At 37.6% G+C, this 25,188-nt stretch overlaps 1 protein-coding gene across 1 annotated transcript in view; it reads left to right on the top strand.

The window, feature by feature from the left end:
- The window catches only part of CCDC102B (coiled-coil domain containing 102B), a 187,596-nt gene that overhangs the window by 33,947 nt on the left and 128,461 nt on the right, over positions 1–25,188 (top strand). The window contains exon 4 of the mRNA XM_007460867.1: positions 2,051–2,167. Coding sequence (XP_007460929.1) covers positions 2,051–2,167 — 117 coding nt within the window. The remainder of the gene's footprint in view (positions 1–2,050; positions 2,168–25,188) is intronic.

The raw sequence follows: 25,188 nt of genomic DNA, 5'->3' as shown, positions 1-25,188 counted from the left end.
ATTTATTTCTGTAAGCTTATTGCCTTTCAGAAAATTATGACATTTAGCTTTACAACTATAAATGCAGTATTGGTTTATGTATTGGTTTAAGAACTCGGGTAATGAATTTGGAAAGAATGTTCTCAAATCTGCTTCCCCCAGTTATTAGCTTTGTGAATTTGGGAATGCTACTTAAGCCTAGTAAAAATATGTTTTATTTTTCTTTAAGGTAGGGGGTAATAATAATAATACCTAACACAGAGGATTACTGTTAGCATTAAGTAAGGAAATATATATCAAGTCCAGTTCCTAGAGACTAGTACATGCCTAATGTTACTATTAACAATAATAACATGAGTAAGATTATTTTAAAATTTTAAATAAGCGGTATAATGATAGCTTTTATATTCTAATTTATTGTCAGATTACGTACAAATTATGTAATTTTAATTCTGGAAACCTACATAGTGTAGGAAAAACATGTTAATAAAACAAAATAGCCTATGTGTATATATCTATATATATATATTATATATATATCAAATTTCATGATTCTGCTGAAAACTTCTAATTATAAGGACAGCTATGGGGAAAAATCATTGTTTGCATTTCTAGGATTTTTCTCATTCCTATGTTTCTTTTTTTTTTTTAAAGAAGATGTTGGGGGTAGGAGTTAATTAATTAATTAATTAATTTTTGCTGTGTTGGGTCTTCGTTTCTGTGCGAGGGCTTTCTCCAGCTGTGGCAAGCGGGGGGCCACTCTTCATCACGGTGCGCGGGCCTCTCACTATCGCGGCCTCTCCCGTTGCGGAGCGCAGGCTCCAGACGCGCAGGCTCAGCAGTTGTGGCTCACAGGCGCAGCCGCTCCTCAGCATGCGGGATCCTCCCAGACCAGGGCTCGAACCCGTGTCCCCTGCATTAGCAGGCAGACTCCCAACCACTGCACCACCAGGGAAGCCCCCTATGTTTCTTTTTATAGACTTAGGTTTTAGGTTCACTGCAAAATTGAATGGAAGGTACATAGATCTCCCATATACAGCCCCGCTCCCCCACTCATAGGTAACTTCCCCCATTACCAAGGTCCTTCACCACAGTGGTACCTTTACTACAATTGATAAACCTACACGATACATTATAATCACCCAAAGTCTATAGTTTACCTAAGGTTCACTTTTGGTGTTGTACATTACTGGTTTAGACAAATGTATAAGGACATGCATCCATCATTAGAGTTTCATACAGAGTAATTTCACTGCCTTAAAATCCTCTGTGCTCCACCAAGTCACCCCTTCCTCCTCCAAGCCCTGGAAACCACTGATCTTTCTATTGACGACATAGTTTTGCCTTTTCTAGAATGTCATATAGTTGGAATCATACAGTATGGAGCCTTTTCAGATTGGCCTCTTTCACTTAAAAATATGCCTTGATGTTTCCTCCATGTCTTTTCATGGTTTAATAGTGCTTTTGTTTGTTTGTTTGTTTTTTTAGTGCTGAACCATGTTCTATTGTCTGGATGTGCCAGAGTTTCTTTATACTGTTTTCCTGCAGTAGTTTTCTATAGAAATTTATTGGCATCTTTTATAGTTGTTCTACATACATTTTACCAGCTTGAGCATTATGCAGTTGTATTTTTTCTGTTGCCCAAATTTGTCTCTGTTACAATCTATACACTTTTTATACTTCATAGAAAATATACGTAAGTAGGATTACAAAGAGTACTATGGGACTAATATTCAAGACTGAAAGATCAGAATTAATTGGATTAGTTTAGAATCCAATTAGTCAATTATTAAGAATCTGTGGAGGTAACAGCTTTGTCCAATTTTCAGCTTGTGAATTTAGATTAATGGAGACTTGCTGATTTGTTTTCCAACAACATAGGAGTTTTCAACTACAAGTGTAAAGAAATACATGGTTCAACTACAATATTTATAATAGCAGCAACAAAACCTACCAGGTTATACATAGGAAAAAAAAAAAAACTGAAAGCAAAATGAAAGACTAATGTGAATTATCCTGGAGCCAGCCTTTGTAATATCATGTGATTATGACTTTAACTTTCTTTTTTCAGTTTGACATTCTTCATGGTCAACATAAAAATAAAATGGAAGAAATATCAGGAGATATAAAGGAAGGATCGAAATCTAAAAACAGCAGTGACAGAGTGATCTATGAGTTAAGAGCAGAGGTAAGATACTGGGTAAAGAGTAATATACTAAAACATATCTGAAGGTTATTAAGTGATATAATGTCCTAAGAAGTATAACTGAGGAGTCTTTGGTTATTTTATGAAAAAGAATGCTGCTGAACATCAAAAATAAAGTATCAGTGTACATGTGATCTAAAATGCTGTGAAATGATATTGGCCCAACACTATATCTGAATTGTCTGAATGTTATAAAGACAAATTGACTAAAAACCACCTGGACAAACCCCTACCCTCACCCCATATAAGGAACAATTTCGCCCCCCACTCAGGAAGCGAGCAAGAAAGAGAACGTGTTTGTTCTTTTTCTCCCCTGCTGCAGCAGGGGCCCCAATAAAGCCTTGCCTGAAAAAACAAAACAAAACCCACCTTATAGCTGATACATCTTACTGTAAATAAATACTTATTAAAAGTTTGATCAGGGCTTTCCTGGTGGCGCAGTGGTTGAGAGTCCGCCTGCCGATGCAGGGGACACGGGTTCGTGCCTCGGTCCGGGAAGATCCCACATGCCGCGGAGCGACTGGGCCCGTGAGTCATGGCCGCTGAGCCTGCGAGTCCGGAGCCTGTGCTCCGCAATGGGAGAGGCCACAACGGTGAGAGGCCCGCGTAACGCAAAAAAAAAAAAAAAAAAAAAAAGTTTGATCAGCTGCTGGATCTCATGTGTTAAGATATTATCAGGAACAATGACATTCAAAATTTGTTACATGTAGTTCCTGGTTGAATTCACATGGCTGTTGGCAATTAGCAGTAGGCAGAATTACCTCACTTTGGTTATAGTTAATTCATTTCTTAGGTGTGCCGAGTAAAATGGTGGAAACAGCTAGTTTCCGCTCCCACCACCACCACCAACGACAGATTAATTTTCACAGATTGTACATTCTGTTTTCTTTGTCTTGTTGGTAAAGGAGGAATTATCATCCTTAGAGATAGGAGGGGAGATTGAATTGTTTGTACTTTATAGAACATTGTGTTAGTGCATTAAAAGTGGGAAATCATAAATTATGTATTATGTAACAGGTGATTCTGGAAGATGTCTTAGATACAAATGTGTAAGAACAATTCAGGAAATGGAATTAAGTTAGTGAAAAATATAGGTTGGGAGGAAAGTAATTTGTACTAGACAGTTTCTTCCTTATAAAATTCTGTAAAGGCTGAATTCACACCTCAGTATGTTTTATATCAGATGAACATAGTGCAATAGAAAATGCATAGATTTCAGAACAAAAGTGGCTCCATCACTTACCGATTACTTTATTCTGGTCAACTCCTTAAGCCTCTCTAAATCTCAGTTTACAAATTGTCATAAGGGAAGTAAGAGTAATACTGGTTATCACACAGAATTTTTGAAAAGATTATGTATTGCAGGGGAAAAATTGTCAGAGGCAGAGTGCTTTACTGTTGGGAATTAGCTAAGATATTCAGGAGAATTTGCCCTTCCTGAGAGTAGCTCTTCCCTTGTCACCTCTTCTATGAGTCACGTAAGGGATGTTGGGGTGAGGGAGGATATATAGAGACATCCGTGATGAGAAAGACTGAACTGTTGAAAACATCACTTCCTAACAGTGAAGTCAAAGGGGAAAAAATGATGGCTCGTATATCTTTTGTTTTCTAAGAGGAACCAAACCAGCAGGATACGTACCAGTTTTCCTTGGCCCTGAGATCTGAGAGGTATCTTTGATTAAGGGTTGCACACTATGTCATGTACAAGCTTATTTAGGAGTTAGAGACAAATGCAGAGGAAGGCACATATGGTTGTTAATACTCTCCTCAAAAGTTGATGGCATTGTCTTAGATCATCATTTTCGGGATACATTGGGAGCCATAGCAATATAGGATCTCTGATATACAACTGTTTTAGTTTGGTGTAATAGAAAGTTCTGAGACTCATTTGAGTAAGCTATTTCACATCTATAGAGCTCAATTATGTATCTTAAATTAGAATACAAACATTTTGCCCACCTAAAGGCACTTTTCCATAAGATATTCAAGCACTATGATATATAATTTTTGCTGTTTTGAAATTCTTAGTGAAGCAGTTAATGCTGAAAGCAAATGTAGACATGAATTGCCTATGTCTTTTACTCTGTGCACTTGAATGTTATATCCGAATGAATTAAATTTCAGAAAGAAGGCTTTGTTCAAAAGAAAACAAATATTGGGACAAATTCTTATAGAAACAGTGAGCTTGTATGTGTGTGTTGTATATATGAGTCTATGTGTTCATTTAAACTTTAAATTAGGATAGAAGCTACCTCCTTTCTTTGGAAAAGAAGACATAACCACTCTGTTGTCATTGTTTTGTTTTTTATACTGGTTATGTTTAGGTCTTAAAATCTTATCATAACTTTTTATGTTTGCATAAAAGTCATTGGGTGATTATACCATAATTTAATTAAAATATAATCTATTTTTAAAAATCTGTTTAGTTTTAGTGTTACATATATAATCAATATTGCAGTAAACATGCATGTCCACGTGCATCTTTAAACATTTAAAAATGGCTTAGGGTAAGTTCCTAGAAATGGTATGGCTTTTTCAAGAGAATGTTTATTTTTTCAGTATTTTATACACACTGCCAGATTGTCCATTAGAAAAATTATATCAATTTACATTCTCACTCACCTGCAATGTATAAACATGCTCATTCTATAACCAACAGTGTATATTATTGTTTTTAAAATTTTCCTAGCTGATAGGCCAAAAAGATCATTTTAATTTGTATTTTATTGATCTGGTTGTTTGCTCATTTTTATTAGTATAAGGTTTATTATAACAGCTACCATTTACTGAGAACTTACTGTGTACATCACACATATATTGCTGAGCCATTGAAATATAAAATCTTATTATGTTAATACTCTTATGATCTGTGTATTCTTAGCTACTTTTAATGGAAAGAATCTTAGAGGACTTACCTTGATCAAGGGTACAACAAACGTTGTGCTCAAGGGTACATCAAATGTTATATAGATAATCTTTTACCTATGTTCTTATTTAGTTCCAGTTTCTCAGAGGCACACACTCAGGTCAGATTGTTCACCAGGTTACCATCCTACCAAAGGCCACCAGCTCATGAGTTAAATCCTGAAGCCACATGTTACCAGCAGTCAGTATCTGACATTGCTACCCCGGTCTGTCCTCATTCTGTGGGTTTACTGAAGCAACAACTCTGGAAATACAATAGATTTTAATTGTTGGAATTAAAAAATAGTATCTTCATATCAAACATCATGATTTTCTAACCATTGATGATCCCCATATGTCATGGGCACATTTTAAAAACTGTTACTAGGGCTTCCCTGGTGACGCAGTGGTTGAGAGTCCGCCTGCTGATGCAGGGGACACGGGTTCGTGCCCCGGTCCAGCAGGATTTCACATGCCATGGAGTGGCTGGGCCTGTGAGCCATGGCCGCTGAGCCTGCACGTCCAGAGCCTGTGCTCCACAACGGGAGAAGCCACAACAGTGAGAGGCCCGCATACCGCAAAAAACAAAAACAAAACAAAACAAAACAAAACAAAACTGTTACTAACCCCCACCAATTTGATAATAGTATTGTTTGCACTTGAGGAGTGTGTTTTACTTCTCTCTTAATCTGCCCAGTCTCTTTCAGAAATAGTTTGATGATGATCTTCCCATTTTGGAAATCTGATTGGTCAAAGAAATTCAAAATGCAGTCTTGATAAAAAGGCCCCAGAGTATTTAAATAATTGACTCTTCTGGACATTGTGTAGTGAGGGAATTCTCTGAGCAGGAAGTCACTTGATAAATGAATATATCTTAACATATGCATATATGCATATGCGTAACGGATGCATTTGATCTTTTCTCCACATTTAAGATCAAGACCCCTTGAACTAGAAATGAGAGTTTATTTAGAATGGAAATGAACTGGCATTCTGAGTGAAGAAATTGTTACCTTTTTCTACAACCTGGCTGCTGCTTGAAAGCAAACTCATAATCAGGAAGCACTCACATTAAATTTTTTAGGCCAAACTTTTTGGGATAAACATCTTCCAAGGGAAAATAATTAGTTTATCTTGTATTATTCCAAAAATATATCATTTACATTTCAGTTTCAAATTTTGGGGAGTTTTGATTTCGTATTTCTTTTCTGTGGTTTGTTCTTTTCTCACCTATTCACACATTTATATCCTATTCCTATTCCACTTTGGAAAGATTAAGTAGACATACTTTTCCCTACTTAATTCAATAAATCAAATAAAAACTCTGAACATTATATGTAAAGCAAACATAAAAGACTCAAAGTTGAAGAGAAAAGGCATTCAGCTAGGTATCTTGGGAGCTAAGAAATGACATGGAGGAGTTTACTAGATTTTCTTTTCTCTGCATATATGCCAGAGTTGGAGCTGAAGAAGCTAGCAGCCTGGAAATAACAACAGGCACAGATAAAAGCAAAACAAAAACCAAAATGCAACCGAAGTCTGCTTGCTCTAGTTAAAGGACTAGGGAATGGTCAGCTTAGCAAGACAGGAAACCACTAGACAATAATTGTTCTAATCCACCAAATATTACAGAAAACAGTGATGCCCCACTCAGCTCCTGTTAGTAAATCTGAATGGGGAGCCTACACTTCCACCCTCACAAGACAGTAGAAAGTTGCCCAGTCCTTCCTTTTGGAGTGTTGGCATAGAAGGCTGAGCTGGAACCAGCGTTTCATCCCTGCTGGGCAGCAGTGAGACCCCCAGAGCTTGTGGTGTCAGTGAAAACCACGTAGGGGGCCTGTACTTTCACCTCCAACCTCTCCCAGCTACAGAGGTCTGGTGGATAGCTGGAGCACCCATCCCCATCCAGCAGTAACTAGGAGCATCCCCAGTCGGGTACCAATGGAGGTTTGGTGGGGCCTGGACTTCTGCCTTCACCTGGAAGTAATGAGTCCATGCTGCTGCTTTACCTTCCAGAATGGTGCATCAGAGGAACCTGTCTAACACAGAATGTTTAGATGAGAACCAGAGTCTCATAAGATAATACCCAAAATGTCCAGGACACAACTGAATATTACTCATCATATCAAGAACCAAAATATCTCAGAATGAATGAAAGAAGACAATCAATAAATGCCAACACTGCAAAGACAGAGATGTTTCCATTTCTTGGTGAGAATTTTAAAGTGGCCATCATAAAAATGCTTTAATCAGCAATCATGATGATACTTGAAACAAATGAATAAAATAGAAATCCTCAGTAAAGAAAAACAAAGTCTCAGCAGAGAAATAGAAAATACAAAGAAGAAACAAATGGAAAAGTTAGAAGGAAAAAAACACAATAACCAAAATTTTTTAAAATTATGAATGGAAGGGACAGAAGATAGAATCAGTGAACTTGAAGACAGAGCAATAGAAATTACCCAGTCTGAATGACAAAAAGAAAATAGTCTGAAAGAAAACAAAGCCTTTGCTAACAGGGATTGAGGTAGGGGCCTGTGGGATGCTAACAAAGATCAAACACTAATGTCACTGGAGGCCAGTTTGAGAGGAGAAATTATGAGGGGCCGAATATTACTCAAAGAAATAGAGTGAAAAATTTCCAAATTTAGGAAAAGGGTCAAATCTATAGTCAAGATGCTTAGTAAACCCCAATCAGCATAACCTCAAGTATATCCACATCCAGACACTTAGTCAAACTTATGGAGAACTAAGAAATAATGATCTTGACAACACCAAGAAGGAAATTACACCTGACCTACAGGGAAAAAATAATCCAAATGACAGTGAAAATTTCATCAGAAACCATGGAGACCAGAAAGAAGTGGCACACTTTTCTCCAAGTTCTAAAAGAATTGTCAACTCAAAATGCTATATCCAGTGAAAATACCTTTTAGGACATTCTCAGATGAAAGAAAACCAAGATAATTTGTCTCCAGTAAATAAGCACATGAAAAGGTGTCAACACATTAGTCATCAAGGAAGTACAAATTAAAACCACAGTGAGATAAAACTACACATTTATCAGAATGGCTAAAATAAAAACTAGTGACAACAGCAATGCTGGTGAGAATGCAGAGCTACTGGATCACCCAACTCACTACAGGAGATGTAACTGATAACAATCACATTGGGAAACAGTTTGGTGTGTTCCCAAATAACAACTATCATGCGACCAGGAAATTGTACTCCTGTGCATTTCTTTCAAAGAAATGAAAACTTATATCCACACAAAACTTATACATGAATCTTTAAAGTAGTTTTGTTTATAAATGCCAAAACTTGGGTACAACAATGATACCTTCAATTGGTAAATAATTAAAAGCCATTACAGCTATACCTTGGGATAAACTCCTCAGCAATAAAACAGAATGAATTCTTGATCTATGCAGCAATCTGCGCGCATCTGTGGAGAAGCATGTTGAATGAAAAATATCAATCTCAAAAGACAGTATAGCCCATGATTCCATTTATATTATAGTATTGAAATGACAAAACTTTAGAAATGGAGAGGAGATTAGTGGTTGCCGGGGAAGAAGGCATGATGGGGGCGGGGAGTGTGTGTGGCTATTAAATGGCAACATAATGCATCCTTGTGATGGAAATGGTCTGTATTTTGACTATGTTATTGTTGACATCTAGTTATTATACTGTACTGTAGAGCTACAAGATGTTATCGTTAGGGAAAACCAGATAAAGTACACATGGGATTTATTTTGATCATTTCTTACAACTGCTTAAGAATGTACAATTATCTCAAAATAAAAATTCAATTAAAAAATCCCAATCTCTCAATATGTATGACAAGTTCCACCCTTTCTACCTACTCCTCTGAAAATATGTATCCCTCATTTTATTTCCATTTTTGGCATCCGAGAGACCTGGGTCCAAGCAAGTTCTTAACCTGGCACTGACTTGCTGTCTGACTTCCTACTAACTACATGGATTTTCTAAGTCTGTTTGATTATCTGAAAAATAGTATTTAAGTAACAACTCATCTAAAGGATTAATTCATCCATATATGTAAAGTACTAAAAATTGTACATTATGTGTATGTAGTAGGTATGCAAGAAATACATGTTTTCTCCCTTGTCATTCAAATTTCATTTAGTACATCCTATATTGGAATGACAATCCAGATTTTTAGATATTAGTAACATTGTAGATAATTCTGTGATATCCCATAGAAAACTTCAGAATACTTCTATATGTGTGTGTTCTTCCTCTCCTCAACTGTAAGCTTTTTGGAGTTTAAGGGTACTGTCTTACAGCAACGGCACTGAGCACAGTTTCTGGTGCCAAATAGGTTTCCAATAAATGTTTGACAGGGGGAAATGCATCTTTTAATGTGAATAATCTAGCTCCAAAATTAGTCTGTAAATCTTCCAAAGGAGTAGAATACATTTTCCCATTCCTGAACCACCAAGTGTCTTGCATATATCTCTTCACGCATTGACAGTTAAGGCAAGTCTTTAATGATTATATGGACAAAGACCACGAAAGTCTTGAGCAGGAAAGAACCTAAAAGGTACAGTCTAGTCCTTCATTTCACAGCTTCCCTTTCTCACGTTAGCAAATTACCCACAATGGGCTCTTCCGGCTCTAGATGTGTCCCCATCCCCATGCCGTTGACACACATTGTCTTTGCTACGTCATTAGGATTAAAACCTTTCCACATAATATGAGAGAATGCTCTTTAAATGATTTCTTTTTCTTCCTAAACTGCAATATGATATAAGTTGAAGGAACAAAGTATATTCATTTTTTTCTCTCTTTCGGAATGTCTCTATTTACTTTAAAAATGCTGCTTCCCAATTAAGGAAAAAAGACCCAGATGGGTAACATGTTGAATTTAACTTGTGATTATATAAGTAGTCCTCTTTATTTTGCTTATGCAAGAAAAAACATAAACATTTTGTAACAAAATTTTTTCACACCCAGAAATTGTATCATTGTTGAGGTTTAAGGGAACTTTCCTCCACATGTGTACCAACTGGATTCTCTCTGCATAGGCAAAATGATAGAGAAGTGAAAAACAAAGCAAGGCAACAAAATAAGTAATTTGTATGCTTATTCATTCATTGCCAATCATTTAGTCAACAAACACTTATCAACCATCTACAGTGTCCTTGGTACTGGAATTAAGCACTGAGGAGTTGATAGAGTGATAGCCACAGTGGAAAACAAACAAACAAACCCAGCGGTTAAACACAGTGTGTTATGTACTTTGATGGGTAATGTATAGTGATCTATGTGAGTTCATAGAAAAGATGTCGAGGATGAGATGTGAGTGATGAACAGCATCTAACCCACGTAAAGGGGAAAGGTAGAGGTAAGGACTGTAAATGATAAAGGGAGTAGCAGGTGAGAAAGCTAGAGACCACAGTATGGCCAGGAAATAAATGTAATAAAAAGAATGTTCTGACCTGTAAAAGATTTAGAGCATTTCTGTTGAGTAGGAGAATATATCGAGAAGTCTTTTTTAAATACTGGGATATTGACAGTGAAGCAAAAAATTTCTCCTTTCACTCTTACGCAACTATAGAATTATGCTCATTTGGGGGGAATATTTTGATCACTAGAAGAGTAACACAGCCTAGCACAGAGCAATTCATTACCAGGATTTTTATTTCAGGTAAGCTGGGGGAAAATACAGAGGGCAGAAAAATGTTTTGTTCTCTGTTTAAAAAGAGAAAATATTTTCAACGTGTTTTCTTAAATTACAAATTCAATTTTTAGTCCTGCAAATATTTTATAGTACCTACTGTGCTAGGATCTAGTAATTCAGTGGTGTCCAAAGTAGAAATGGGCCTGTCCTCAGAGAACTGCCGTCAATGAGAGACACAGGATTCATCAAAATTCGTACAGTTAATTGCATGTTTTCAGCTCTACGGGAGCTACATAACAGATGTGCATGGCGGCGGGGGAGCTGACCTAGTTAGGAACTTTAGATTTAAAATTTTAAATACCTGAGATTTATTTACTAACATAGTTAAATAGAATCTTCTTTATGAGAAGGCTGTTGTATAACTAGAAATCTGGTGCCGTAATAATTTAATTTTCTGAGATTGCCACAATAGATGTTGATTTGAATTGATTTAAATCTCTTGTATCTCATACCTCTTATCGACTTTACATGTTCCAGCAAAGAGAGTTAGGTTACTGATAATACTATGAATGTATCTGAAATGGTTATATAATTTTGAAAGAGGATATTGATGTTTGCAAGCAGGTTAATTTAGAAGTCTGTTAATGGTATGGATTTAAGCATTCTGGCACACTCGGAGTTCATATTGACGAAACTCAGGAAACAGAATCTATAAAAAGATATTTGATATGAGTAAACCATTAGAGAAAAATAATATTCCAGTAAAAGTGAAAATCAAACTGTCACACATGGATATGCATTCCGGTCATTTAGACAAATATAAGTCTAAATGGTCTAATTATCCAAGACGAAAACTGTCACTTGTCCTGGAGTTACAGAAAACTGATAAACACAAAATCAAATAATGGATGAAAGCTTGTGATCACTTTTCCAGGAAGTATTAAGTGCCTTGAGTAACAGGCTTTTATTTTTTCAAAAAGGGTTTTAAATTATGTGGAGTAGAATAAAGTATTTAAACATCTTTGCTCGGGTATCTCAACAGCAGTAGCTTTTCCCTGGTAACTAGGTCTTTGGAAAAGTTTTCTAGCTGAGTTAGATTGATGATTTAATTACAATCTGAGATTTAGTTTCTTTAACTGTACATTTCTTACTAACTTCTGTTGGATAGAAAACAGTCTACCAAAGATAGGAATGTGGGCGGTAATAGAAGAAACTGTGTTAATCAAAACTCTTAAATGTTGGTTTGTCTCAGAATCAGCCCATGTCTTCAGAAATCCCTGCATGTTTTGCTGCCAACCTAAAAGTAACCAACCTCAAGGCACCTAGTGTTTCCTCCACCTAGTGTCCGCAGGTGACCTAAGGTATCCACTGTGATGCCCTCTGTGTCTCGTCCTCTTTGGGTCACACACATGCTTTTGGGACTTTTCCTGGTCCTTTGGCCCATAAGCTCTGTACAATTCTTTCAAGCTCCTGTTTACTGCTTTCCATGGTGGCAACAAATGAACTTAGCAAATTCATATTAATATGCTATTTACATTTTCATGGCATCATATCAATTATTCCTCTCAATGCTTCAAATTCAAAACTGCTTTGCTAAAAGTGTTACAGTATAGTTGCACTGAATCAGGATTCAAATCTCCAGTAAAGAGAAATATTGTTTTATGCTAGAGGCATTTGATTTAGAACTTTCCTATTGCCATCCTTAAAAATGCTTCCCTTAGAAAACATGTTTCCATATGAACAGAGACCTTCTGGGAACATGTGCTTTAAACTAAATGAGCAGTCACACTCTCTTCTTCCACCAAAATCCCAGGTTAATATGAACATGGCATAAAAGGTGAAGCAGAGGCCTGTCGGTTTAGATGGTGGAGATCTTAGCCTCATCCTGCAGTAGGGCTTGGTTCATGGTAGTTGCCCTCAACATGGCTGTTGGTTGAATGGATGAGGAGAAGGTAAGTACATATCAAAAAGATGAGAGCCTTCTGCTTCAACCGTCTGTGAGGTTGAAAGGAAGAAAATCAGCGCTTCCCTTGTGGCGCAGTGGTTGAGAGTCGGCCTGCCGATTCAGGGGACGTGGGTTCGTGCCCCAGTCCGGGAAGATCCCACATGCCGCGGAGCGGCTGGGCCCGTGAGCCATGGCCGCTGAGGCTGCGCGTCCGGAACCTGTGCTGCGCAACGGGATAGGCCACAACAGTGAGAGGCCCGCGTACCGGAAAAAAAAAAAAAATCAAAATGGGAGGAAGGTATAACTGAGCATAATATACTCATTTGGAAAATGATTTGATGTGTTTTATATTTGACTACATTTGATGTGTTCAAAATACACTGGTTTCCTATGTGCCTATTAATACAGCTTGGTGGATATAACATTTGTTTTTAAGATTTATTTATTATTTATTTATTTTTGGCTGTGTCCAGTCTCAGTTGCAGCACGCAGGATCTTTCGTTGTGGCACTCGGGCTCTTCATTGTGGCGCATGGGCTTCTCTCTAGTTGTGATGTGTGGGTTTTCTCCTATCTAGTTGTGGGGCGCAGGCTCCAGGGTGTGTGGGCTCTGTAGTTTGTGGCACACGGGCTCTAGTTGTGGCACCCGGGCTTTAATTGCCCCACAGCATGTGGGATATTAGTTCCCTGACCAGGGATCAAATCTGCATCCTCTGCATTGCAAGGTGGATTCTTTACCACTGGACCACCAGGGAAGTCCCGAGTATAACGTTTTTAAGGGCCAAAAATATCCAGAAACTAGTGACTAGTTCTGTTCCTCCAGGTCTCAAATCTGTTGTTAGTACTTCCCTCTGTAGGTTATATGACTCCCCTTACAGGGAGCCCACCCTGATTGGTGTTCTCTCTTCTGCACAATTCCCATCTGACTCTATGCCCACATGGTCTCCAGAGAATGCTCTGCTGCTCTTGGATATTTATTGTCCCTCTTGCATGTGAATCAAAGTTTCTATTACACTGTCTCAATTATATTTATGGAATAGATGATTTTATTTCTTTCCATTTTTGACTTTTGGAGGCTGTGTTGAGAAAGAGAGATTTAGTCTGTGGTCATGTTCTAAACCGTGATCCCCAAAGGATACTATTTTTTGACCACAGGTGGGCATTTATTATAGCATCGATTACAGAAGATAACTTTAAGAAACTCATTTATTTGGATATTGGAAAACAAACATCTAAGTAATATAGGTTAAAGAAAGAAATTTAATGAAATTTCAGACTGAAGGACAAAATCGCTGAAATCTTGAGGGATGCTGCAAAACGTAGGGATACTTATAACGTCAATGACTATATTAGGAAACAGTTATGTCTGCCGTGGGATAATGCTTCTCAGACCTCAATTACAGGGAGTGTAATTAACCCAGAACCCCAGCTGCTGTACTCTGAAACCCAGGCAATGACACTGCACTTGCCATAGACTACTCCCAGCCAAAGACAGTCTTCCTTGTTTTGGGAGATGTAACCCTTCCAACCAGCGACTTTGACTCAAAAGCTCCTCTGTGGTCTCACCTACCTTTCCCTGGAAGGCACTGATGTCTGAGATGATTGGACCCAACCTTCCTTCTTTCCCTGTCTCTCTGTTACTCAGAGTCAATCCTGACCACAATCTGACTGTTCTCTGCCTTTCCTGACTCCCCTGCCCTGCATTATCTCTCATACGCATTCCCTGTAATAACTTCATTACATTTAAAATGCCAATTGTAAGAGTTGCTTCTTGAAGTACCCAGAATAACCCAATAACAAAGACAAAAAGTTAGCAAGCTAAATTCTAGCAGAAAAAAAAGAAACAATGGATGTAGAAAGAGGGAAAGTCAATATTAGGAATTAATAATATATATATATATATATATATATATATATATATAATAGAGTTAGCAAAGATAGAAGTTGGTTCTTTGAAGAAAAAATGAAATTCAGGCAGAATTAATTAAGAGCTATAATTAGAAAGCACCAGTGATAAACAAGGGACACAGTTTTAGATAGAGCAGAGGATGCTAATAAAAATAAAATCTTACATGAGATGAATTATTGGCCAGAAAATATAACTTACTCAGTATGACTCTTGTAAAAATAGAATGTTTGAATTGATTTATAACATTAAATAAAGTAAATTTAAAATTAATGAATTAAAACTCTTTTTGTAATAAAACTCCAGCATCAGAATGCTTTATGGTTAAGTTCTACCATTCAAAGTAGATAATTCCAGTTTTATAGAATATCTTCTAGAAAAGAGAAAAAAGAGGAAAAACTTCCCAGTTCTTCCCACTGTGTTAGTTTAATCCTTATACTGCATCTAGGCAAGGGTCATATAAGCAAGGAAAGTTATAATCAATTTCACACATAAGTATAATGGCAAAAATACTAACCAAATACGAGTAGTCTTAATCTTATGGTGAATAAAAAATTTCATTTGTCACAGGAATGCAAGGTATACTATAACATTAGATCACTTATTATATAAGTCAGCACATTAAACATAGTACAAGAAAAAAATCAGTTATGTGGTTATCTACAAGTTCGCTTTCAGTTGCTACAACTCAATTCATGATTATAGGGAAAAACCTTTTAGCGCACTAAGAATCAAAGTGAATTTTTTTTTTTTTTTTTTTTTTTGTCGGTACGCGGGCCTCTCACTGTTGTGGCCTCCTCTGTTGCGGAGCATAGGCTCCGGACGCGCAGGCTCAGCGGCCATGGCTCACGGGCCCAGCCGCTCCGCGGCACGTGGGATCCTCCCGGACCGGGGCACGAACCCGCGTCCACCTGCACCGGCAGGTGGACTCCCAACCACTGGGCCACCAGGAAAGCCCCCAATTTGTCTACTTTTAAAATTACTTTTAAGAGAGATTCTGGAAATAAAGAGGGTCTACTCTTTATGGTTTGCTTAATTTCCTGATGCAGATCTTATTAAGCATTTTACATTTACAGTTTTTCCTAGTAGTAGAGCACACTTGAGGTTGTAGTTAGTGAGTGGCAAAATTAATTCCTGTTACATATATAATATATAAAGCTCTGGTTCCTATTATCTCTGCAGCAAGATCCACATTTTAAAACCTCTGCTGTTCTTCACTTCTCAAATTCTGTAAGTACTGCCTTTGTAAAGGTGTGTACTTCACATCTTACTAAGTTTATAAGAAATCCACTGCAGCATATAAAAGTTTGGCAGGAGAGTTGCAGGAAAGCATATTTCACTGTTCTCATTTTACGTTAAAGCTTTTCTCTGACTGTTTTGGACAAACTCACAAAACAGTTAAAATCATTTGGGATAATAGCAATGTGTTCATTCATATTTTTTATCTTAATAGTTACTAAGCTATATATAGACGATTATTAACTTCTACATGGAAATGAGGAAAATATTTGCCTATGAAATTTTGTAACACCACTAAGAATTTTTGAGACTGCCTGGCTGTTGCAAAATCAAGGGTCCAAAATAACCATTTAGAGGTTTACTTGGAAATTTATAAGTGTTCTCTACCAGGGCATCAGTAAAGCTTTTATGAATACATTTCTCTTGTCATTCTCTTGCTATAACATATACTGACTCATTTAGACATAGATGCATTGTCCTTTTTAAATTTGCATTGCTTTTGATTCATGTTCAATCTGAGATACAAGTTTTGGCCTCCTTTTTTATTAAAAAAAGTTAATTTGGACTTTATTAAAATTTAAACTTTTACTATGTGAAATATACTGCTAAGATAACTAAAACATAAGCCAAAAACTAGGAGGAAATATTTGCAAGACATATATCTGAGAGAAGATGAGTATCCAAAATATAAATAGTTTATCTTTAAATTTTTTTAAATAAATTTATTTATTTAATTTTATTTTTGGCTGCATTGGGTCTTTGTTGCTGTGCACAGGCTTTCTCTACTTGTGGCGAGCAGGGGCTATTCTTTGTTGCGGTGTGCAGGCTTCTCATTGCAGTGCCTTCTCTTGTTGCGGAGCACAGACTCTAGGAGTGTGGGCTTCAGTAGTTGTGGCACACAGGCTTAGCAGTTGTGGCTCATGGGCTCTAGAGCTCAGGCTCAGTAGTTGTGACCCATGGGCTTAGTTGCTCCGCGGTGTGTGGGATCTACCCAGACCAGGGTTCAAACCTGTGTCCCCTGCACTGGCAGGTGGATTCTTAACTACTGCGCCACCAGGGAAACCCTCTCTTTAAATTTTTTTTTAAACTTTATTTTTTAAAGAAGTTTTAGGTTTACCACAAAATTGAGGAGAAGCTACAGAGATTTCCCATATGCCCTCCACCATAGACGCTCCCATTTTCAACATCCCCTACAGAGTCGTACATTTGTTACAAATGATGAACCTACATTGACACAACATTAATACCCAAAGTCCATAGTGTACATTAAGGTTCACTATTGGTGTTGTACATTATATGGATTTGGACAAACGTATAATGATATGTATCTATCACTATAGTATCATACAGAGTATTTTCACTGCCCTAAAAATCCTCTGTGCTCCACCTATATATCCTTCCCTACTCTCACCTTTCCCCTTTCCTCCCTGCAACTTCTGGCAACCTCTAATATTTTTAATGTCTAACTTTGCCTTTTCCAGGATGTTATATAGTTAGAATCATACAGAGTACAGCCTTTTCAGATGGCTTATTTCTCTTAGTAATATGCATTTAAGCTTCTTCCATATCTTTTCATGGCTTGATAGTTAATTTCCTTTTAGTGCTGAACAATATTCCATTGTGTGGACATATTACATTGTATCCATTCATCTACTGGAGGACATCTTGGTTGCTTCAAGTTTGGGCAATTATGAACAAAGCTGCCATAAACATCCGTGTGCAGGTTTTTATGTGGACATATGTTTTCAACTCCTTTGGGTAAATAGCCAGGAGCTCGATTACTAGATAGCATAGTAAGAATATGCTTAGTTTTGTAAGAAACCACCAAACTGTTTCAACATAGCTGTGCTGTTTGCCTTCCCACCAGCAATGACTGAGTGTTCCCACTGCTCCACATCTTCACCAGCATTTGGTGTTGTCAGTGTTCTGTATTTCAGCCATTCTAACAGCTGTGTAGTTGTATCTCATTGTTTTATTTATTTATTTATTTTAGTTTTTGCAGGAAATATTTAGTTTTTAATTTTAAAAAAATTTAAATAGATTTTTATTGGAGTATAATTGCTTCACAATACTATGTTAGTTTCTGTTGCACAACAAAGCGAATCAGCCATATGCATACACAGGTCCCCATATACCCTCCCTCTTGAGCATCCCTCAATCCTCCCTCTCCCAGTCCTCTATGTCACTGCAAAGCCGTGATGGAGCCGATCTTCCTGTGCTATGCTGCTGCTTCCCACCAGCCAACTATTTTCCATTTGGTAGTGGATATATGTCTATGCTACTCTCACTTCGCCCCAGCTTTTGCCCTCCCAGCCATGTCCTCAAGTCCATTCTCTATGTCTACCTCTTTATTGCTGCCCTGAAACTAGGTTCATCGGTACCTTGTTGTTTTTTTTTTTTTAGATTCCATATATATGTAGTAGCATACGGTATTTGTTTTTCTCTTTCTGCCTTACTTCACTCTGTATGACAGACTCTAGGTCCATCCACCTCATTACAAATAACTCAATTTTGTTTCTTTTTATGGCTGAGTAATATTCCATTGTATATAAGTACCACATCTTCCTTATCCATTCATCTGTTGATGGACATTTAGGTTGGTTCCATGTCCTGGCTATTGTAAATAGTGCTGCAATGAACACTGTGGTATGTGTCTCTTTTTAAATTATGCTTTTCTCAGGGTATATGCCCTGCAGTGGGAATGCTGGGTCATATGGTAGTTCTAATTTTATTTTTTTAAGTAATCTCCATACTGTTTTCCATAGTAGTTGTATCAATTTACATTACCACCAACAGTGCAGGAGGGTTCCTTTCTCACCACACCCTTTCCAGCATTTATTGTTTCTAGATTTTTTGATAATGGACATTCTGACTGGCGTGAGGTGATACCTCATTGTAGTTTTGATTTCCATTTCTCTAATAATTAGTGATGTTGAGCATCTTTTCATGTGCCTCTTGGCCACCTGTATTTCTTCCATGGTAAAATGTTTATTTAGGCCTTCTGCCCATTTTTTAGCTGCATTGTTTGTTTTTTTGATATTGAGCTCCATGAGCTGTTTGTATATTTTGGAGGTTAATCCTTTGTCTGTTGTTTCATTTGCAAATATTTTTTCCCATTCTGAGTGTTGTCTTTTTGTCTTGTTTCTGGTTTCCTTTGCTGTGCAAAAGCTTTTAAGTTTAATTAAGTCCCATTAAGTTTATTTTTGTTTTTATTTCTGTTACTCTAGGAGGTGGGTCAAAAATGATCTTGCTGTGGTTTATGTCAAAGAGTGTTTTTCCTATGTTTTCCTCTAAGAGTTTTATAGTGCCTGGTCTTACATTTAAGTCTTTAATCCATTTGGAGTTTATTTCTATGTATGGTGTTAGGTAGTGTTCTAATTTCATTCTTTTACATGTAGCTGTCCAGTTTTCCCAGCACCACTAATTGAAGAGGCTGTCCTTTCTCCACTGTCTATCCTTGCCTCCTTTGTCGTAAATTAGGTGCCCATATGTGCGTGGGTTTATCTCTGGGCATTCTATTCTGTACCATTGATCTATATTTCTGTTTCTGTGCCAGTACCATGCTGTCTTGATTACTGTAGCTTTGTAGTATAGTCTGAAATCAGGGAGCCTAATTCTTCCAGCTCCATTTTTCTTTCTCAAGATTGCTTTGGCTATTTGGGGTCTTTTGTGTTTCCATATGAATTATAAACTTTTTGGTTCTAATTCAGTGAAGAATGCCATTGGTAGTTTGATAGGGATTGCATTAAATCTGTCGATTGCTTTGGGTAGTATAGTCATTTTCACAATATTGATGCTTCCAATACAAGAACATGGTATATTTCTCCATCTGTTTATGTCATCTTTGATTTCTTTCATCAGTGTTTTATAGTTTTCTAAGTACAAGTCTTTCACCTCCTTAGGCAGGTTTATTCCTAGGTATCTTATTCTTTTTGTTGCAGTGGTAAATTGGAGTGTTTCCTTAATTTCTCTTTCTGATTTTTCATTGTTGGTAAGACATTTCTGTGCATTAATTTTGTATCCTGCAACCTTCCTAAATTCATTGATTAGTTCTAGTAGTTTTCTGGTGGCATCTTTAGGATTTTCTATGTATAGTATCATGTCATCTGCAAACAGTGACAGTTTTACTTCTTCTTTTCCAATTTTTATTCCTTTTATTTCTTTTTCTTCTCTGATTGCTGTGACTAGGACTTCCAAAACTATGTTGAATAAGAGTGGCAAGAGAGGACATCCTTGTCTTGTTCCTGATCTTAGTGGATATGCTTACAGTTGTTCACCATTGACTATGATGCTTGCTGTGGGTTTGTCGTATATGGCCTTTATTATGTTGAGGCAGGTTCCCTCTATGCCCACTTTCTGGAGAGTTTTCATCATAAATGGGTGCTGAATTTTGTCAAAAGCTTTTTCTGCATCTATTGAGATTTTCCTATGGTTTTTCTTCTTCAGTCTGTTAATATGGTTTATCACATTGATTGCTGTTGTGGCCTCTCCCATTGCGGAGCACAGGCTCCAGACGCGCAGGCTCAGTGGCCGTGGCTCATGGGCCGAGCCGCTCCACGGCATGTGGGAATCTTCCCGGACCGGGGCACGAACCCGTGTCCCCTAGCATCAGCAGGCGGACTCTCAACCACTGCGCCACTAGGGAAGCCTGATAATATGGTTTTTATTCCTTAATTTGTTAATGTGGTGTATCCCATTGATTGATTTGAGTGTTGAGGAATGCCTGCATCCCTAGGATAAATCCCACTTGATCATGGTGTATTGTCCTTTTAATGTGCTGTTGGATTCTGTTTGCCAGTATTTTGTTCAGGAATTTTGCATCTATGTTCATCAGTGATATAGGTCTGTAATTTTCTATTCTTGTGATATCTTTTTCTGGTTTTGGTATCAGGGTGATTGTGGCTTCATAGAATGAATTTGGGAGTGTTTCTCTCTCTGCAATTTTTTGGAAGAGTTTGAAAAGGTTGGTTGTTATCTCTTCTCTAAATGTTTGATAGAATTCACCTGTGAAGCCATCTGGTCCTGGACTTTGGTTTGTTGGAAGATTTTAAATTATGGTTTCGATTTCATTACTTGTGATAGGTATATTTTCTAATTCTTCCTGGTTCAGTCTTGGAAAATTGTACCTTTCCCAAAATTTGTCCATTTCTTCATGATTGTCCATTTTATTGGCATATAGTTGTTTTTAGTAGTCTGTTATAATTCTTTGTATTTCTGCAGTGTCAATTGTGATTTCTCATTTTTCATTTCTAATTCCATTGATTTGAGTTTTCTCCCTTTTTTTCTTGATGAGTCTGGCTAAGGGTTTATCAATTTTGTTTAATTTCTCAAAGAACAAGCTTTTAGTTTTATTGATCTTTGCTATTGTTTTCTTCATTTCTATTTCATTTATTTCTGCTCTGATCTTTATGATTTCTTTCCTTCTACTGACTTCGGGTTTTCTTTGTTCTTCTTTCTCTAGTTGTTTTAAGTGTAAGTTTAGATTGTTTATTTGAGATTTTTCTTGTTTCTTGAGGTGAGATTGAATTGCTGTAAAGTTCCCTCTTAGAACTGCTTTTGCTGCATCCCATAGGTTTTGGGTCATCGTGTTTTCGTTGTCATTTGTTTTTATGTATTTTTAAATTTCTTCTTTGATTTCTTCAGTGATCTCTTGGTTATTTAGTAGCGCACTGTTTAACCTCCATATATTTGTGTTTCTTAGTTTTTTTTGTGTAACTGGTTTCCAATCTCATAGCATTGTGGTCAGAAAAGATGCTTTATATGATTTCAGTTTTCTTAAATTTTCCAAGGCTTGATTTGTGACCCAAGATGTGATCTATACTGGAGAATGTTCTGTGCGCATTTGAGAAGAAAGTGTATTCTGTCACTTTTGGGTGGAATGTTCTATAAATATCAATTAGATCTATCTGGTCTATTGTGTCATTTAAAGCTTGTGTTTCCTTATTTATTTTCTGTTTGTATGATCTGTCCATTGGTGTAAGTGGGGTGTTAAAGTCCCCTACTATTAATGTGTTACTGTCGATTTCTCCTTTCATGGTTGTTAGCATTTGCCTTATGTATTGAGGTGTCCCTATGTTGGGTGCATAAACATTTATAATTGTTATGTCTTCTTCTTGGATTGATCCTTTGATCATTATGTAGTATCCCTCCTTATCTCTTGTAACTGTCTTTATTTTATTGTAACAGCCTTTATTTTAAAGGCTGTTTTATCTGATATGAGTATTGCTACTCCAGCTTTCTTTTTATTTTCATTTTCTTGGAGTATCTTTTTCCATCCCTTCACTTTCAGTCTGTATATGTCCCTAGATCTGAATTGGGTCTCTTGTAGATTGCATATATATGGGTCTTGATTTTGTATCCATTCAGCCAGTCTGTGTCTTTTGGTTGGGGCATTTAATCCATTTACATTCAAGGTTATTATCCATATGTATGTTCCTATTACCATTTTCTTAATTGTTCTGGGTTTGTTTTTGTGGGTCTTTTTCTTCTCTTGTGTTTCCCACTTCGATAAGTTTCTTTGGCATTTGTTTTAAAGCTGGTTTGGTGGTGCTGAATTCTCTTAGCTTTTGCTTGTCTTAAAACTTTTGACTTCTCCATCGAATCTGGATGAGATCCTTGCTGGGTAGAGTAATCTTGGTTGTAGGTTTTTCTCTTTTATCACTTTAAGTATATCCTGCTATTCCCTTCTGGCTTCTAGAGTTTCTACTGAAAAATCAGCTGATAACCTTATGGGTATTACACTGTATGTTATTTTTTGTTTTTCCCTTGCCTCTTTTAATATTCTTTCTTTGACTAATTTTTCTTAGTTGGATTAATATGTGTCTTGGTGTGTTTTTCCTAGGGTTTATCCTGTATGGGACTCTGTGTGCTTCCTGGACTTGGGTAACTATTTCCTTTCCCATGTTAGGGAAGTTTTCAACTATAATCTCTTCAAATATTTTCTCAGACCCTTTCTTTTTCTCTTCTTCTGGGACCTCTATAATTAGAATATTAGTGTGTTTAGTGTTGTCCCAGATGTCTCTGAGATTGTCTTCAATTCTTTTCATTCTTTTTTCTTTATTCTGTTCCTCGGCAGTTATTTCCACCATTTTGTCTTCCAGAACAGTTATTCGTTCTTCTGCCTCAGTTATTCTGTTATTGATTCCTTGTTGTGTATTTTTCATTTTAGTTATTGTGCTGCTCTTCTTTGTTTGTTCTTTAGTTCCTCCAGATCTTTGTTAAACATTTCTTATATTTTCTCAGTCAGTGCCTCCATTCTATTTCTGAGAGTCTGGATCATCTTTACTATCATTATCCTGCATTCTTTTTCAGGTAGATTGCCTATTTCCTCTTCATTTATTTGGTCTTATAGGTTTTACCTTGCTCCTTCATTTGTGACATTATTTTTGCCATCTCATTTTTTTAAATTTATTTTATGAGTGGGATTGTGTTCCTGTCTTACTGGTTGTTTGGCTTGAGACTTCCAACACTGAAGTTTGTAAGCTATTGGGTAGAGCTGGGTCTTGATGCTGAGATGAGGAACTCCGTGAGACCTCACTCCGATGAATATTCCCTGGGTTCTGAGGTTCTCTGCTAGTCCAGTGGTTCAGACTCAGAGCTCCCACCACAGGAGCTTTGGCCTGACTCTGGGCTCATGAACCACGATCCCACAAGCCACGTGGGCAGCAAAAAAAAAAAGAACAATAATAAAGTAAACAAATAAAATTAGACTAGGAAACTAACAGATATGTTAAAAAGAATATAAAAATAAAGATATAGATGAATCAACAACTGGAAGGTACATAAGTACTACAATAGTAAAAAAGAGGAGGAGGGAAAAGAAAAAAAAAGGGGGGGGGAGGCCTTGGCTGTGGAGGGCGGGGCCTAAGCAAGGAGGAGATTTGGGTGGTGGGCAAAGCCAATGCTTAAGACCCCCAGGGCTGGAAAAGGCCCTGGGAGCTCTGGGGGGGTGGGGCTTAGGCTCAAGGAACAGAAGGTGCCCAGGTGTGCCCCCCACCCCTGGTCTCAGAGGGCAGTGGACCTCACCTGGGAGCCCAGCAGGCTTCCTGGGCTCGAGTGGGTGGTGCAAACGCCCTCCTCTCCTCTCCTGCTCCTCCCGTCTGGGAGGGTCCCTCCCACCTGCCTCTCCTAATCTCTCTGGCCTCAGGGGCGCCAATCCTGTTTGGCTTCCATTTCTCCTCCCCCCTCAGTCCTACTACATCCTACCAGTTCACTTTGGGGTCCCTCCCTTCTCCTTGGGCATCAGAGTCACCCACCAGCAGCCAGCAGGCACCCTAGTTGTGGGAAGATGTTAACTCTGCATCTTCCCACACCGCCATCTTGACTCCACCCCTCTCATTGTTTTAGTTTGCACTTTCCTGATGACATATGATGTGGAACATCTTTTCATATGCTTATTTGATATCTGTATACCTTCTTTGGTGAGATGTCTGTTATCCATAAGACTTGGGCCCATTTTTAGTTGGGTTGTTTGTTTCCTTATTGTTGAATTTACATAGTTATTGGTATATTTTGGATAACAGTTCTTTATTAGATATATTTTGCAAATTTTTTTTGTCTGTGGCTTGTTTTCTCTTTCTCTTGACATTGTCTTTCTAGAGCAGTTTTTAATTTTAATGAAGTCTAGCTTATCAATTATTTCGTTCATGGATCATGCCTTTGGTGATGTATCTAAAGAGTCATCACCAAACGGAAGGTCATCTAGATTTTCTCCTAGGCTATCTATCTTCTATGAGTTTTATAGTTTTGTACTTTACATTCAGGTCTGTGATCCATTTTGGGTTAATTTATCTTCAGGTTTAGTGTCTAGAGTAATTGTTTCTGCATGTGGATCCCTCTCCCTGTATTTACGTTTGACATACATTTAGTTTCAAATTAGTTCTAGGACTCCTTACTTTTAGAAATCCTCCAAGGATTTTAAGTGAAATTAAAGCAACTAAAATACACATGACAGTACCTATTACTAAAATTAGTCATTGCTCTGTTGACTTTTGGTAAAAGAAGGAGTGAGCTATCACTGAGCTATAGTTAACTGTGGACAGGAGGGATGTAGACTGATTTAGGAGGAGGTGTCCACACTTCTTATTTGTGATTCCACGACACGGTTAGAGGACGAGTGTTAAAAGATCCAGGGGAGGGGGAGGGGTGGCATCAGCAATATGCACACTGCATTTAGGTTTCAGTTTCCAGACTTTTTTTTTTTTTTTTTTTGCGGTAGGTGGGCCTCTCACTGTTGTGGCCTCTCCCGTTGTGGAGCACAGGCTCCAGACGCGCAGGCTCAGCAGCCACGGCTCACGGACCCAGCCGCTCCGCGGCATGTGGGATCCTCCCGGACCGGGGCGCGAACCCGTGTCCCCCGCATCAG

This window comes from Lipotes vexillifer, unplaced genomic scaffold, assembly GCF_000442215.2.
Source record: "Lipotes vexillifer unplaced genomic scaffold, Lipotes_vexillifer_v1.1 scaffold564, whole genome shotgun sequence".
Lineage (NCBI taxonomy): Eukaryota > Metazoa > Chordata > Mammalia > Artiodactyla > Lipotidae > Lipotes > Lipotes vexillifer.
Note: the sequence above shows the minus strand (reverse complement) of the source record. Positions and strands in the feature narration are given on the sequence as shown.